At 44.2% G+C, this 17373-nt stretch overlaps 1 protein-coding gene across 1 annotated transcript; it reads left to right on the plus strand.

Annotated features, from left to right (window-relative positions):
- Positions 1-341: 341 nt before the first annotated feature.
- Positions 342-15148, plus strand: xk (X-linked Kx blood group (McLeod syndrome)). Its single transcript, XM_055644584.1, has 3 exons — positions 342-850; positions 3302-3564; positions 8462-15148. The coding sequence occupies exons 1-3, from the start codon at positions 606-608 to the stop codon at positions 9250-9252; spliced, it is 1299 nt and encodes a 432-aa protein (XP_055500559.1). The 5' UTR covers positions 342-605; the 3' UTR covers positions 9253-15148.
- Positions 15149-17373: the final 2225 nt, after the last annotated feature.

Here is a 17373-nt window from a genome sequence, read left to right on the forward strand (position 1 = left end):
TTGGCCTATAAATTAATGTAAATTAGATATAAAAATCATGTTATATTGTGAATTATTTGTGAATAATCTTTGGACATTTAGGCTATTTAAAAATGTTAATCTTTCCTTAAGAAATGGGCTTTTGACAATCCAAGATCACAGCTTTTTTGTAATGTCCATTGAAAATCAATAGGGAACAAGATGCTAATTTCCGAGTATGAAAATGGTCATAACTTTTTTAATACTTGAGATATGAAAGTGAATTTGGTGTCAAATTAAACTTATTGTTATGCTTTATCTGATGGGATAAATTGCAGACTTGATTTTTTAAATCTCAAAATTTTGTAACATTGCTATTTATTATTGCCTAATCCATTAACGGATTACATTGAAACATCGGATCCTGGTTTAGACGCAGTGAGGACCAGTGTTGTACATTGTCCGGGGAGGGCTCCCTTGCTCCCTCTGCTGGAACATCGGCGAATCGATGTATGTGATCGTCGGCGCATCTATCTGCAGACGGGCAGCAAAGAGCATTGGTGGCCATGGAGACATTCCGTTTCTCCCTCGGCTCTTGAGGCGTTCCTGAACCCTCTTGATTTTTCTCGGGGACGACCGCGTTGAGGATGAAACCACCGGGAGGGATCTTCGTGTCGGTTTTTCTCTTCGCCGCTGAGATGGTGGCCGCCCTTTACCTGAGCAGCACCTACAAATCCGGCGGGGACAAGATCTGGCAGATCCTCACCCTGGTCTTCGCCCTGGTGCCCTCCATCCTGGTCCAGTTCACACTGACCTTCGTCCACCGGGACGTGAGCAGGGACAGGCCACTGGTGCTCCTTCTTCATCTCCTGCAGCTGGGACCTTTCGTCAGGTAAGGCCTCTCTCTGCACATCAGCCGGAGGAGACCAGCTTGGTGCGGGGTGCGGTAGCAGCGATGTGATCCGTGCCAAGCTCCGGGCTCTCTGGGGCGAGGTGCAGTGTATGAAGAGCCGGTGCATGCATGGTGTAGGTGCTGCTATCTCTCCTGGTCGATGCATCACTGACGTCAATGTTAATGCCAGTGGATGGCAAGCAGCCTGGAGCCAGGATACACAGTCTGTAGAAGGGTCCCGACCCGAAACGAAACCTATCCATATTCTCCAAAGATGCTGCCTGACCCATATCTCCCTCTATCCCTCTCTATCTCTCTATTTCTCTCTCTCTCTCTCTTTCAATTTATCTCTGTCCCTCTCTCTTCCTCTCTCTTTCAATTTCCCCCTCTCAATTTCTCTTTCTCTCTCTCTCCCTCTCTCTCTCAGCTGCTCTCTCTCGTCAAAGTGCCGAGAGTTATTCCACCACTTTGTATCCTGTTGTGTAAACCAGCATCTGCAGTTCCTCGTTTCTACACCTCAACTAAAGATGTCAGAAGAGGAAGGATAAAAGGTTCGAAGTTGATGCTTACCGCCCGTGAACCCTATTCGCATCACGAATGTACATGTCACATGCAAAGATGTTTGCTGGGGAGGGGGAAGGGGGAAGGGGGGGGGGGGGGGGGGGGGATGAGGGGTGTTTCTCGCTTTAGCAGATAACAGGACAGATGGCAGTTATTTCACGGGCAGGATAGACAGGATGGGTGAATTGTGAATGTAACGTCCAGGGCGAATGATGTCTTTGTGTATCGCGAGGCCACAATGTTCCCGCCCCTGCATTAAATACATGTCTTTGAATTTCACAGACTAATCGGGAGATAAGAACAAAAGGGTTCACAAATAGATTCTTGAATGTGCATTGAATATCATCAGACACAAATAATACCTTAAAAAGCAACAAAAAGCAGCACTTAACTCCCACATACAAATTATTTTCTATTGTTCATTCTCACCATTGAAACCAGCGCAGTGGACCGTAAACCGCAGGTTGAACGGTTATGCACAATCAATGCGGGGGCGAATTCTGCACAATGAGTCGGCCCCACCACACCGAAACATTTTGCATTTCACTATCCCCTTGATTTGTTACATTACCGCTAAATATCGGAATTCATTCTATTCTTCCCTCTGCCAAAGGAGAGGGCACTGTGCCGCCCGTGTTGCAGGAATAATGCTTCAGGGACATAGAGCACCAGTGTCTTTGTCCTAGTTGAAGAATTGGCCGCTAAACATAATCAAATCCAGTCGATATTACCTTGCACCGGTTGAGAAGATGTTTATTATAAATATCTTTATATATTATTAAACAGCAAAATGTATTTATATGACAGATCACTGAGAGTGTTTCTGTAAAGGATGAGTTTAATTCGCAAGGAAGCAAAATATTTTGTTATTAGACAGTAAATGTGAAATATCTGTGTTCTGGCAGCATCACAGCGCGGGCGTGTATTCCCGCAGCGGCGCCTGTGTGTACGCAGCCACCGCTCTGAGATCACCCAAGTGTATGTAAACGTACAGTTTAATCCCGCTCACCGTCGGTTTAATTTCGACCGAACAAGTTAAATCGCCATGAATCCTAAGCAATATTTAATTATTCCCAATGTACGCCATTTTATCGAGGCTGTACATAATAAAAGAATGGAGCATCGAACGGTACAGCACAGGAACAGGCCCTATTACCCACAAGGTCTGTACCGAACACGATGCCATTTAAACTAATCTACCCTGCCTGCACATAATTCATATTCCTCCATGCTTTGTTTATCCATATGCCGATCTAAATAAATCCTTAAATGCCACTAATTTAACTGCTTCCACCATCACCCCTGGCAGCACGTGCCAGGCACCCACCAATTGTAAAACATTGTCCCACACAAATCATTTAGATTTTGCCCATCTCACCTTAATTATATGGTGAATCTATTTTTCATATTCAAATTGGGGAATAGAATTTGCAGTAAACCGGAGCAATTGGTGACGTTTGGAGTTGAGACTGAAGAAAGGTCTCAACCCATATAACCATATAACATATAACCATATAACAATTACAGCACGGAAACAGGCCATCTCGACCCTTCTAGTCCGTGCCGAACACATATTCTCCCCTAGTCCCATACACCTGCGCTCAGACCATAACCTTCCATTCCCTTCCCGTCCATATAACTATCCAATTTATTTTTAAAAAGCCGAGTCTGAACAAAGGTCTCAACCCGAAGCATCACCTATTCCTTTACTGCAGAGATGCTGCCTGACCCGCTGAGTTACTCCAGCATTTTGTATCTACCTTGATATGACAGTAATCAGTGAGCAGTTGTGCCTCCTGAATTCCTACTGGTAAGTAGAGCAGACTAGAAATTTGTAGCATGTAACCAACTTAACAAAGGTTTATTGTACTTTCTGTTTAATACTTTCAGATGTCTGGAAGCTTTTTGCCTCTACCTAAATGTCGGTAAAGTCGAAGAATCTTACGTCAGTATTACCCGAAAGAAACACTTGAAAAAAAGTGGCTCTTCTGAAGAAATTGAAAAAGAAGTAGGTCAGGCTGAAGGCAAAATGTTCACCCACCGTGCTGCTTTTAACCGGACATCAGTGATTCAGGCCTTCATAGGCTCCGCGCCTCAACTTACTCTTCAGTTGTATGTCAGCGTAAAGCAGCAGGTAGTAACTCCTGGGAGAGGTAGGTACGGTTTCATGAGTTCATAAGTCATAGGAGCAGAATTAGGCCATTCGGCCCATCGAGTCTACTCCACCATTCAACCATGGCTGATCTATCTTTCCCTCTCAACCCCATTTGCTTGCCTTGTCCTGATAACCTTTGACAACCTTTGAAATTCATGGTATAGCTTGGACCAGTTGAGGGATTACTTTATAGGCCACAAAGTGCTTGAATAACTCAGCGGGTCAGGCAGCATCTCTGGAGGACATGGATTGGTGACATTTCCGGTCGGGACCCTCTTCAGACTGATTCTTTTGGGGTGAGAAGAAAGCTGGAAAAGGGGCAGGGAGGTGAGGGGGGTGGAGACAGGACAAAGCATTGCAGGTAATAGGTGAGCAGGGATTTATAGGCAGCTGGCTGGAACAAAGGCTATAGATAAGAGTTGAAGGTGTCAGATAGGATTGAAGAGTTGCAGATTGTGAAACCAGAGGCAGGAAAGTCGCAAAGGGGGGCGGGGGAGAAATAGATGGGAGTCCACGTGGGGCACAGGGTTGGGAGGGGGGGGGGTGAAGGGGGTGTGTAGGGGAGAAGGGTGGGGGGGGGGGGGGAGGTTTAGGGGGTTAGTTACAGGTTACCCAAAATTGGAGAATTCAGTGTACATACTGTTGGGTAGTAAGCTACCCCAAATGGAATATGAGGTAAGTGTCTCGACCCGAAACGGCACCCATTCCTTCTCTCCAGAGATGCTGCCTGTCCCGCTGAGTTACTCCAGCTTTTTGTGTCTATCTTCGGAATATGAGGTAAGGTGTACAAAGACGGACAACAGGCCAAATTGGTTGTTTTGGGCACATAACTAAACATAACTGCCAGATATTGGACTTCATACGAGTTTTACCATGTATAAACAAGTCCTCACTGTGCGTGTGAGGCCTTATCAAAGTTACTTCAAGGCGACCAGTCTGAACAAGTTCCAGACTCAAATAGCTTCAAATAGGTTTATGCATTTTGAATGATACATTTTTTGGGGGGGAAAGCGCTTCCTTGGGCCCCCCAGTTCCCTGGGGATACAAACGCATCTCCTTGCCAGATTTCTTGGGTGGCTCGGTGATGCAGCAGTAGAGTTGCTGCCTTAGTGTCCCAGAGACCTGGGTTCAATCCTGACTACGGGTGCTATCTAATAATAATAATAATAATAATAATAATAATAATAATAATAATAATAATAAATACTTTATTGATCCCCTCAGGGAAATTCAGATGTCCAGAAGCCCCCAACCAACAAACCCACAGATTCAAAACGAACGCAGACAGAAAATGCATAGAATACACTGTGGACACTACCTGAGAGTAATAAATACTTAAAAAGACCAATAATTAACAATTAAAAATAAAAAATTGCAAGAATGCATCCCCCTACAGCCTAGCGGTCCGAATTATAAAATCTAATGGCTACAGGGGTGAAGGATCTCCTGAACCGCTCCGTTCTACAGGGCAGAGAGAGGAATCGGTTGTTGTTCCGAGTGCTCTTTTGACTCTCCAGAATTACATGGAGGGGATGCCCGGGGTTTTTCAGGATGACCTGCACCTTGTGCCTCATACGCCTCTCAAGCACATCCATCCCAGAGTCTACTCTCCCCTCCAACACTGAGCTAGCTCGTTTAACCAGTTTGACCGGCTTCCTGTTGGTTTTTTCATTAATGCCGTTGCCCCAGTAGACAACAGCGTAGAAAATAACACTTGCAACCACAGTGTTGTAAAACATGTGCAGCATGTCATTACACACATTGAAGGATTTGAGCCTTCTGAGGAAAAAGAGTCTGCTCTGGCCTTTTTTGTAGAGGGAGTCAGAGTTGACAGACCAGTCCAGTTTATTATCAAGGTGCACTCCAAGGTATTTATATGTCTGCACCACCTCAATGTCAGCCCCAGCAGCATTGACCGGCTGAAGGGGGAGCTTGGACCTGCCAAAGTTAACCACCATCTCTTTAGTCATAGTTGTGTTCAGGATGAGACAGTTCTCTTCACTCTAGGCACAAAAGGAACTGGTCAAGTTCCTGTATTCCTCCTCCTGCCCGTTCCTTACACATGCCACAATCGCTGTATCATCTGAATATTTCTGTACGTGGCATGTGTCAGACTTATAGTTAAAGTCTGCTGTATACAGGGTGAAGAGGAACAGGGCCAGAACCGTTCCCTGTGGGGCACCAGCATTGCACACCACTGTGCCAGAGACACTGCCCCCCAGCTTGACAAACTGTGGTCGACCCGTCAGGTAGCCGTCTATCCAGGAGATAAATGTGGAATCCACCCCCATCTTCTTAAGCTTGTCATTCAGAATCCGGGGTTGGATGGTGTTGAACGCACTTGAGAAGTCGAAGAACATAATCCTCACATAGCCACCGGGTTTGTCCAAAAAGGAGTAGATCCGGTGCAGCATGTAGAGGACTGCGTCATCCACCCCAATGTTCTCCTGGTATGCAAACTGTAGTGGGTCGAGTGCGTGCTGGACTTGTGGTCTCAGGAGACGAATGAGTAGCCGCTCCATTGTTTTCATGATATGGGATGTAAGGGCCACCGGTCTGTAGTCGTTGATCTCGGTCGGCCGCCCTGCTTTGGGTCGGCACGAGACATGATGTTTTCCACAGACCTGGTACCCTCCCTGACTGGAGGCTCAGGTTGAAAATGGTCTGGAGCGGCTCCGCCAGCTGAGCCGCACAGTCTTTTAGTAGCCTGGGACATACACCATCAGGGCCAGCTGCTTTACCAGGGCACACGCAGCCTCCTCAGCTCAGCTCTCACCTCGTCCGCCGTGAAGAACAGTTGAGGAGATGCCGGCATAGGAGGTGCTGCAGCTGTGGTGTTGGGGGGGGGAGTATGGAGTTTGTACATTCTCCCCGTGACTTGCTTGCGTTTTTCTCCAAGACCTGCCACACTCCAAATACATACAGGTTTGTAGGCTAATTGGCTTGGTAAAATTGTAAATTGTCCCTATTGTGTGAAGGATTGTGTTAGTGTGCGCGGATCACTGGCCGGTGCGGTCTCGGTGGGCTGAAGGGTCTGTTTCCGCACTGTATCTCTAAATTTTGCTATTGGTTACCTTTAATCTTCTTGGTGATAAATAAATATGAAGGGTTTAGAGTGCTACGGGCTAAATGCAGGCAAACGGGACTAGCCCACCATGCCAGCTTGGTTGACATGTACAGCTTTACGAATCAATGACTCCATAAAGAGTGCAGCACCAATAACCTTGGCCCTCACGCCAAAAACTGACACGCTGGAAGTCTGAAATTAAATCAGAAAATGCTGGAAATATTCAGCTGGTAAGGTAGCATCGGCAGAGAAAAAAAAGAGCATTTTTCAGATTTGCAACTTCATCAGAAACAGGAGAAAGTTAGAGATGATAAAACATGATTACTCAGCCTAGACCATCACACAAACCAACTTCCATTGACTCCATCTACACTTCACGCTACGTCAGGAAGGCCACCAGAATAATCAAGGATGAGTCTCACCCCGGACACTCCCTCTTTTCCCCTCTTCCATCAGGCAAGAGGTCCAGAAGTGTGAAAACACATACTTCCAGATTCAGGGACAGTTTCTTCCCCACTGCCATCAGGCAACAGAACCATCCTGAATATCAACACCTAGAGAGTGTCCTGAGCTACCACCTACCTAGTTGGAGACCTTGGACTACGTTTAATCGGATGTTACTGGAATGGATCTTGCAGTATGTGTTATTCCCTTTATCCAGTATCTGGACATTGTGGATAGCTTGATCGTAATTATATACGGTCTTTCCATACAACACACAACAAAAAGCTTTTCACTGTACCTCAGTAGATGTGACAATAAACTAAACTAAAGACCCACCCATCTGCAACAGTCAGAAAATGGTGGAAATACTCAGCGGGTCAAGTGGGTCTATGGAGAGGGGAACAGAGTTAGTGCCCAGTTTGATGATGTCTGGTTATCCATCGCCTATAGCATTTTACTTTGCTAGTGAGGAGGAGATGATATTGTGAGGAAGGGCAAGTAAATCTTTGTCTCACCTGGAAAGTAGGCTGAAGAGAGGATACAATACCATTCAATGTTTAATTTTATGTTTAGTTTAGAGATGCATCATGGAACCTGGCCCTTCCAACCAGCAATCAGGTAAACGACCAGCACTATCCGATGTGGGACAATTTACAATTTTTACCTCAGCCAATTAACCAACAAAAATTGCACGTCTTTGGAGCATGGGAGGAAACCGGAGCTGCTGGAGAAAATCTGCACGGTCACAGGGGAACGTACAGACTCTGTACAGACAGCACCCATAGTACTGATCAAACCCAGGTTGCTGGTGCTGTAAGGCAGCAACTCTACCGCTGTTGCACCAGGCTGCCCCCTATGTCACTGCCCCCTATATCACATGTCCAACTGATTTGGACAATGGGCCACATGAAAACTGATTCTCAAGATCTTTGCAAATTCATGATTTTACATAGGCACATGGGAGTGCAGGGAATAGAGTGATGTGGATCACGTATAAGCAGAGGGAATCAGTTTAACTTGGCATCATGTAATAAGAAGGAACTGCAGAAGGTGGTTTATACCAAAGATTGAGACAAAATGCAGGAGTAACTCAGCAAGTCAGACAGCATCGCTGGTGAACTTGCACAGGTGACATTTTGGGGTCGGGACCCTTCTTGAGGCTTGAGTCGTAATAAAGGTCTCGACTTTAAACGCCACCTATCCATGTTCTTCAGAGATGCCGCCTGACCCGCTGAGTTACTCCAGCACATTGTGCCTAACTTGGTATCGTGTTCGGTACAAACATTGTGGGCTGAAGGGCCCGTTCCTCTGCTGCACTGTTCTACATTCTATATTCTACCCTCTAGTGTGTATGTCGACTTCACATGTCCTGTTTCATTTCTAGGAGTATTAATGGTCATATCACTGTTCACCATTGTGTACGGAGCCATGCGGTGCAATATCCTCGCCATCAAAATCAAGTATGATGAGTACGAAGTGCATGTGAAGCCAGCGGCATACATTTGTATCTTCCTGTGGAGGAGCTTTGAGATTGCCACCAGAGTTATTGTTTTAGTTCTTTTCAGCTCCGTGCTGCAGATCTGGATTCTCCCTGTGGTTCTTTTGAACCTTTTTGCCTTTTTCTTCTATCCATGGATATTATTCTGGAGCAGCAAATCTCCTTTCCCTGAGAACATTGAAAAGACATTTACCAGAGTAGGTACCACGATTGTGTTATGTTGCCTGACATTTCTTTATGCTGGAATTAATATGTTCTGTTGGTCAGCTGTCCAACTCAAGTTAAATGATTCTGATTTAATTACTAAGTCACAGAATTGGTATAGACAAGCTGTGTACTATATGATTCGATTCATCGAAAATGCCGTTCTTATTCTACTATGGTACGTTTACAAGACTGACATGTACAGTTACATCTGTGCCCCACTGCTCGTCATGCAGCTGTTAATAGGCTATTGTATTGCAGTATTTTTTATGCTTGTATTTTACCAGTTCTGCCACCCCTGTAAAAAACTTTTTACCTCCAGTATTTCCAAAGGATTACTCGCCTGTATTCATTTTACTTGCGTAAAATGCAATTGCTGCAAGTCTGAATCCACAGAGAAGATCGGGTTGGAGCCAAATAATGCCAATGATCATGAACAGGGCCTTGATCCTAACTGTGGATCTCGGGGTTAGACGTAGCTTCTCAATGCAAACAAAACTACAGGGATGGCCTTTTCATTTGCGCGTATCCATTTTGTTTGGACATAGCAATCGCTATAAATAATAAATGTGCCTCCGCCAAAAATTAGCAGTTTGTAATTCCCATGAGAGGAGGGGTGTCTTGCAAATGGTTGAATTGTTGCACATTTCAGTGAGCTGTGGAAGTAAACTTTCTAAATCTAGGCTTCCAGCATGAAATCAGGTGCAAGCGGAGAGATCTGGTACATCCAGACACATTTGATACAACCTTTAATATTAGAAGGCAGAAAATATCTGGCAATTGTTAGTCTAGATTAGTTTAGATAAAGGGTGGAAACAGGCCCTTCTGCCAATGGAGTCGGCACCGACCAGCAATCCCCGTACACCAACACTATCCTACACACTAGGGACAATTTACAATCTTTACCGAAGCCAATTAACCTATAAATCTGAATGTCTTTGGAGTGTGGAAGGAAACCAGAGAACCCAGGGAAAACTCACGTGGCTACGGGGAGAACGTGCAACCCCATGCAGACAGCACCTATGGTCAGGATCGAACCTGAATCTCTGGCGCTGTAAGGCAGCAACTTACAGCACCAAACAAAAATTGTTTGCCCAACTTGCTATTCTATTGCTAACTTATAGGCCAAACATATGTACAATGCCACATCCATCCACTGAAGACAGCTCCCATTCCAAAGCTTCTTGAATTTGCTTATAAAGAATAGAATTAGAGCCATTTGCAAAATAGCAATTGAAGAGTAAATAGTTTGCAATACCTTCAGTAGATTTGTATCAACAACGGAAAATGCTAACCTGTACATTATGTATTTGTGATAAATTTATAAAAATGTAGATTTCTTGGTTTTTGGAAAACTCATTCTCTTTAAAATGATATGCTGCATAATTCTATGCCTCCATGATGTTTAGTAAACTTTTAATATATGCATGCTAGGTGCTGCTTTCACAAGTAAAGAAAAAGTCAACGTAGTTTATTGTCCAAAAACAGCAGAACTTTTTCACACAGTGGGTGGTGGGTGTATGGAACGAGCTGCCAGGGGAGGTAGTTGAGGGAAGTACTAATGCAGCACTTAAAAGGCACTTAGACAAGAGCACGGGTAGGAAAGGTTTAGTGGGATATGGGCCAAACATGGGGAAATGGGACTAGCTTAGATGGGGCATCTTGGTCGGCATGGATGAAAGGCCTGTTTCCGTGCTGTATAACTATGACTGATATGTTACCCGATAACCGACTTTCTGCTATCTTTAATGGAAGCCTCTAAAGGAACCTTTATTTTAGCTGGTAGTGTTATTCATAATCATTTCTGGGCCATAGTTTCTGAGATTTAATGTTCTCATTAAATTATAGGGGCTGCATGCCAATGTTGTTCTAAGAATATTCAAGCAAAGTGTAAATAACATAAAAGGGGCATTTGTAACTTCAGCTTTCAAGTAGAACATTAAATGTGTTTATATTGTGTAAATTGATTATCTAACTTTAATAATATATAAATGAATTATCTAGCTTTTATTTTACAAAAGTAAATTCATTTCTTCAATGTGCAATTTAACTTTAAGATTTAATGTCTAAGCTGTTTGGTGTGCCTGCATATGTTTTTATTTAGTTTCGTTTAGTTTATTGTCCCATGTACTAAGTACAGTGAAAAGCTTTTGTTGCGTGCTAATTAGTCAGCGGAAGGACAATACATGTTTACAATCGAGCCACTCTCAGTGTACAGATACATGATAAGAGAACAATGTTTAGTGCAAGAAAAAGCCAGTAAAGTCCGATCAAGGAGTGTCCGAGGGTCTTCAATGAAGTAGTACAGGACTGTTCTCTGGTTGTGGTAGGACAGTTCAGTTGCCTGATAACATTTGGAAAGAACTGTCCCTGGATCTGGAGGATTTTCACACTTCTATAACTTTTGGGAGAGGGGAGAAGAGGGAGTGGCCAGGGTGTGACTCATCCTTGATTATGCCACTGGCCTTGCTGAGGCAGCGTGAGGTATCAATGGAGTCAATGGAAGGGAGGTTGGTTTGTGTGATGGGCTAGGCTGCGTCCACGATTTGCCGCAATTTCTTGCGGTCTCGCATGGAGCTGTTCCCAAACTAAACTGTGATGCATCACAATAAAATGCTTCCAAGCCACATCTGTAGAAGGTGGCGAAAGTTGTTGGGTAGATGCCTAACTTAAACCTTCTAAGGAAGTAGAGGTGCTGATGCACTTTCTTGGCCGTTACTTCAATATGGGCGGTCAAAGATAAGTTGTTGGTGATATTTACTCCTGTGAATTTATGAGAGACAAATGCGTTTTGACTCAACACTTACACTACATAGAGTCATAGAGTGATACAGTGTGGAAACAGGCCCTTCGGCCCAACTTGCCCACACGGCCCAACTTGCCCACACGGGCCAACAATGTCCTAGCAACACTAGTCCCACTTGCCTGCGTTTGGTCCATATCCCCCCCAAACCTGTTAACTGTTTCTTAAATGCTGGGATAGTCTCAGCCTCAACTACCTCCTCTGGCAGCTTGTTCCACACACCCACCACCCTTTGTGTGAAAAAGTTATCACTCGGATTCCTATTAAATCTTTTCCCCTTCACCTTAAACCTATGTCCTCTGGTCCTCGATTCCCCCACTCTGGGCAAGAGACTCTGTGCATCTATCCAATCTATTCCTCTCATGATTTTGTATACCTCTATAAGATCCCCCCTCATCCTCCTGCGCTCCAAGGAATAGAGACCCAGCCTACTCAACCTCTCCCTATAGCTCACACCCTCAAGTCCTGGAAACATATTTCCTATAACATGGTGCCCACAACTGAACACAATATTCTAAATGCGGTCTCACCAACATCTTATACAACTGCAACATGACCTCCAAACTTTGATACTCAATACTCTGACTGATGAAGGCCAAAGTGCCAAAAGCTTTTTTGACCACCTTATCTACCTGTGACTCGACCTTTAAGGAACCATGCACCTGCATATGATAAGGTCCCACATAGGGGATTAGTGGGCAAAATTAGGGGACATGGCATTGGGGGTAGAGTGCTGACATGGATAGAAAATTGGTTGGCAGACAGGAAACAATGAGCAGGGATTAACGGGTCCCTTTCAGAATGGCAGGCAGTGACTAGTGGGGTATCGCAAGGCTCAGTGCTGGGGCCGCAGCTATTTACAATATACATCAATGATTTAGATAAAGGGAATTCAAAGTAACATTACCAAATTTGTAGATGACACAAAGCTGGGTGGCAGTGTGAACTGTGAGGAGGATGCTAAGAGAATTCAGGGTGACTTGGACAGGTTGGGTGAGTGGGCAGATGCATGGCAGATGTGGATAAATGTGAGGTAATCCTCTTTGGTAGCAAAAACAGGAAGGCAGATTACTATCTAAATGGTATCAAGTTGGGAAAAGGGGAAGTACAACGGGATCTGGGGGCCCTTGTTCATCAGTCAATGAAAGTAAGCATGCACGTACAGCAGGCAGTGAAGAAAGCGAATGGCATGTTGGCCTTTATAACACGAGGAGTTGAGAAAAGGAGTAAAGAGGTCCTTCTGCAGTGGTATAGGGCCCTAGTGAGACCACGCCTGGAGTATTGTGTGTAGTTTTGGTCCCCTAATTTGAGGAAGGACATTCTTGCTATTGAGGGAGTGCAGCGTAGGTTTACAAGGTTAATTCCCGGGACGGCGGGACTATCATATGCTTGGAGAATGGAGCGGCTTTGTATACTCTGGAGTTTAGAAGGATGAGAGGAGATCTTATTGAAACATATAAGATTATTAAGGATTTGGTCACGCTAGAGGCAGGAAACGTTCCCGATGTTGGGGGAGTCCAGAGCCAAGGGCCACTGTTTAAGAATAAGGGGTAAGCCATTTAGAACGCAGACAAGGAAACACTTTTTCTCACAGAGAGTTGTGAGTCTGTGGAATTCTCTGCCTCGGAGGGTGGTGGAGGCCAGTTCTCTGGATACTTTCAAGAGAGAGCTAGATAGGGCTCTTAAAGATAGCGGAGTCAGGGGATATGGGGAGAAGGCAGGAACGGGGTACTGATTGGGGATGATCAACCATGATCACATTGAATGGCGGTGCTAGCTTGAAGGGCCGAATGGCCTACCCCTGCACCTATTGCCCATTGTCCATTGTACTCCTAGATCCCTCTGGTCTACAACACTACCCAGAGGCCTACCATTTACTGTGTAGGTCCTGCCCTTGTTCGACGTCCAAAAATGCAACACCTTACACTTCTCCGTATTAAATTCCATCAACCATTCTTCTGCCCATGTGGCCAATCGATCCAGATCCTGCTGCAATCTTTCCCAATCATCTTTACTATCTGCAAAACCATTCACCTTTGTATCATCATCAAACTTGCTAATCTTGCCCTGTATGTTCTCATCCAAATCATTGATGTAGATGACAAACAGTAACAGGCCCAGCACCGAACCCTGAGGCACACCACTATTTGTTCTATTAGATTCTGTAGTTCGCAATTAGGAGGATAGTCATAGACTACAGGGTGATGAGGATCTTTTGGGAAGACCAATGGCAAGGTAAGCTCTGTTTAGATAACATGCAAAACAAAAGCTTTTCACTGTACTTCGGTACATGTGACAATAATAAATCTAAACCTAAACCAAAAAAATGGAAAACTAAATGCTGGTAAATGGGATAAATATTTGGTATCAGCATGGACATGGTTGCCCACGGGACCTGTTTCTGTACAATCTGACTGTGACTCCATGACTTATACAAATGCAAAACATCTAACTTAAGACCATAAAACCTAGGATCAGAATTAGGCCATTCGGCCCATCGAGTCTGCTCTACCAATCGATCATGGCAGATCTATTTTCCCTTCTCAACCCCATTCTCCTGCCTTCTCCACATATCCTTTGATACCCTCACTAATCAAGAACCTATCAATCTCCGCTTTAAAAATAACCAATGACTTGGTCTCCATCGCTGCCTGTGGCAATTAATTCCACAGATTCACCACCTACTGCCTAAAGGAATTCCTTCTTATCTCCTTTCTAAGGGTATGGCCTTTTATTCTGAGTCTGTACCTTCTGGACCTAGACTCTCCCACTACTGGAAATATGCTCCCCACATCAACTCTATCTAGGACTTTCATTATTTGGTATATTTCATTGTGATCCCCCCTTATCCTTCTAAACTCCAGGGAGTACAGGCCCAGATCTATCAAACACTCCTCATACATTAACCTAATCATCCCTGGTATTATTCTTGTAAACCTCTTCTGGACCTTCTCCAATGCCAGCATTCTCCAATCCTTCCTCAGATATGGGGCACTAATAACAGCATCCAGGTACCAATCTCATACCCGAATAGTGTATGTTTTAACAGGTCATCAAATGTTCTTTAGACTGTTGTTCACGGAAATGTGTTTCTCGTCAGATATGTGAACAACATGCTATTCTATCTCTTGTATAACAAAAACGGATGTAAACTATCGTTTAGGAATATATAAACAAGATTGAATAAATCATCAGAATCAGTACTGTGAGAAAAAAAGATTCTAAATCTTTGCATATTATTTACATTATCTATTCAGATAAAATAATTTTAAGTGACTGAAATTTTTATTTGTCAACTGCTTAATTTATGAAATACTTCAACCTTAAGATGCAGATGAAGATTAAGGTTCTAATCCACCTGTAAATACAGAAAAGACCTACCATTTCAAAGACTACAAAAAAATCTTGTAAATATATTCAATGGAAAGAATTACGATTAATTCTGAAAGATATTTGTATATATTGATTTTTTTAAGTTTGTATTTATTTTTCAAGTATTATTTCATGTGTTTACAAGAGTTGCTTCGTGTCACAGATACTTGACAATGATGTTAAATAAATGGATCCATGACAATATTTGGTATTTTTTGAGTATGTAATTTATGTAATAATAAATTAGATAATACCTGCAGCAGCATCCATGACTCTCTCCCCCACTGTCAATAAGGAGCTTCAATCAGTGGCTGGAAATTCAAGTTTCATATGAAGTGGAAATAGCAGGAAAGCTGACTGGATTAAAATTGGTATTCGTTTATTATTGTCACGTTTGCCGAAATACAGTGAAAAACTTTTGTTTGCGATCAAATCAGATAATATTATACATAAATACAATCAAGCCATGTGCAAGTAAAACAGGTAGAACAGAGAAAAAAATTGTGCAGAATGTAGATTCTTCAGCAATGTAACATAACAATCCAGAGAAAAGGTCCAATGTCCGCAATGTGGTAGGTGGGAAAATAGGGATTGTATCCTAGCTTATGGTCCGACTGTTCAGAAGCCCATATATCACCAAGGAACTCCACCTTCCGGATGGACCATGCCCTCATCTCACTGTTATGATCTGACAGGAGGTACAGAAACCTGAAGTCCCACACTACCAGGTTCAGGAACTGCTACTTTCCTACAATCATCAAGCTCTTGGACCAACCTACAGAGGGGAAGAAACTTTCTCCTGGGTCTGGTGGTGCATGCTTTCAAGCTTCTGTATTTTCTGCCTGATGGGAGCGGGGGGAAGAGAGAATGTCTGGGGTGGAAAAGGTCCTTGATTATGTTGGCTGCTGTCGTGAGTCAGCGTGAATAGATGGAGTCAGTGGTGCTTTGTGTAATAGCATGGGCTACATCAATAACGCTGCAAATTCTTGCCGTCTTGGGCAGAGCTGCTCTCAAACCAAACTGTGATGCAACCCGATAGTCAGAATCAGAATCACACTTTATTCGCCAAGTATGTTTTGCAACGTACGAGGAATTTCATTGGCCAGGTCAGTCATACAATTAAAAGCAACAAATCAATCAAAAACACATTTTAACATGAACATGCACCACAGTGACTCCTACACATTCCTCACTGTGATGGAAGGCGAAATAAAGTTCAAGTCCTTTCCCTTAGTTCTTCCTCGGTCGGGGGCCTCGAGCCATCAGTTGACGGGATGGTCTTGACACCCGTAGCCGGTGGCGTTTGGGCTCTCCGCATCGAGGCGATCAGCTCCCGCATCGGGGGAATGTCAGCTCCCCCACGCCGGGCGATCGAACCTCACGTCAGGGCTCGGCGAGCCTTCCGCGGCATTCGAGCTCCCGACTAGCCTCTTCCGAGACTGCGAGTCCTAGATGGTAAGTCCACGGTGGTCACGGTGGGAGCGATCCCAGGCAAGGGATCCACTCCGATGTTAAGTCCGCGCCCTGCGGTGAGGCTCAATACAGTCAGAGGAGGCCTCCAGCTCCAGCGATGGTAGGCCGCAGAGCCCGGAAAATGTGGTCCGAAACTTGATCACATCTCCGGGAAGGTAGGAACTTGAAAAATAGTTTCCCCCGATCCTCTCCCCCCTCCCCCCACATAAAACATACTGAAGAACAATAAAACAAACTTTTAACGCACTAAAAAATAACAAAAAGAAAGAAAAGATGAACAGACTATCGGCAGGGCTGCCATCTCCCCAGCGCCCCTGGTGGTCAATCTGCAGAAGTTACTGAGGAAATAGAAACCATGGGCACATGGTAACATGCACTAGTCCTAGTTATAGAGTCTTAGTGATACAGAGTGGAAACAGGCCCTTCAGCCCAACTTGCCCACACCGGCCAACATGTCCCAGCTACACTAGTTCCACCTGCCTGCGTTTGGCCTATGTCCCTCAAAACCTGTCCTCTCCATGTACTTGTCTAACTGTTTCTTAAATGTTGGGATAGTCCCTGCCTCAACTACATCCCCTGGCAGCTCATTCTATACACCCACCACCCTTTGTGTGAAAAAGTTAGCTGCCCTCAAATTCCTATTAAATCTTTTTCCCTTCACCTTTAAAAATTTCCACCTGCTCCACTCTTCAGCTTCTATGAGTCAGATTATTTTGCGCTCGAATTTCAGCTGCGGTTATTTCCTGAACCTTGAGGAGTCAGTTGTCATCCTGAAAAATCTGAATTAACTGAGTATATTGTTTGTAATGAGATCTTGAATGTTTGAAAGAACACAATGGCAGAAGACACAAAGTGCTACAGTGACTCAGCAGGCCAGGCAGCATTTCTGGAGAACATGAATAGTTGACATTTCGAGTTGGGACCTTTCTCCAGATTCTTTGTTACC

Source organism: Leucoraja erinacea, chromosome 13, assembly GCF_028641065.1.
Source record: "Leucoraja erinacea ecotype New England chromosome 13, Leri_hhj_1, whole genome shotgun sequence".
In the NCBI taxonomy this organism is placed as follows: Eukaryota; Metazoa; Chordata; class Chondrichthyes; order Rajiformes; family Rajidae; genus Leucoraja; species Leucoraja erinaceus.

Coding starts and splice junctions, on each gene's coding strand:
- xk (XM_055644584.1), top strand. CDS start 606: ATGAAACCACCGGGAGGGATCTTCGTGTCGGTTTTTCTCTTCGCCGCT. Junction 851..3,301: donor CAGCTGGGACCTTTCGTCAG/GTAAGGCCTCTC, acceptor TAATACTTTCAG/ATGTCTGGAAGCTTTTTGCC. Junction 3,565..8,461: donor GGTAGTAACTCCTGGGAGAG/GTAGGTACGGTT, acceptor TTTCATTTCTAG/GAGTATTAATGGTCATATCA.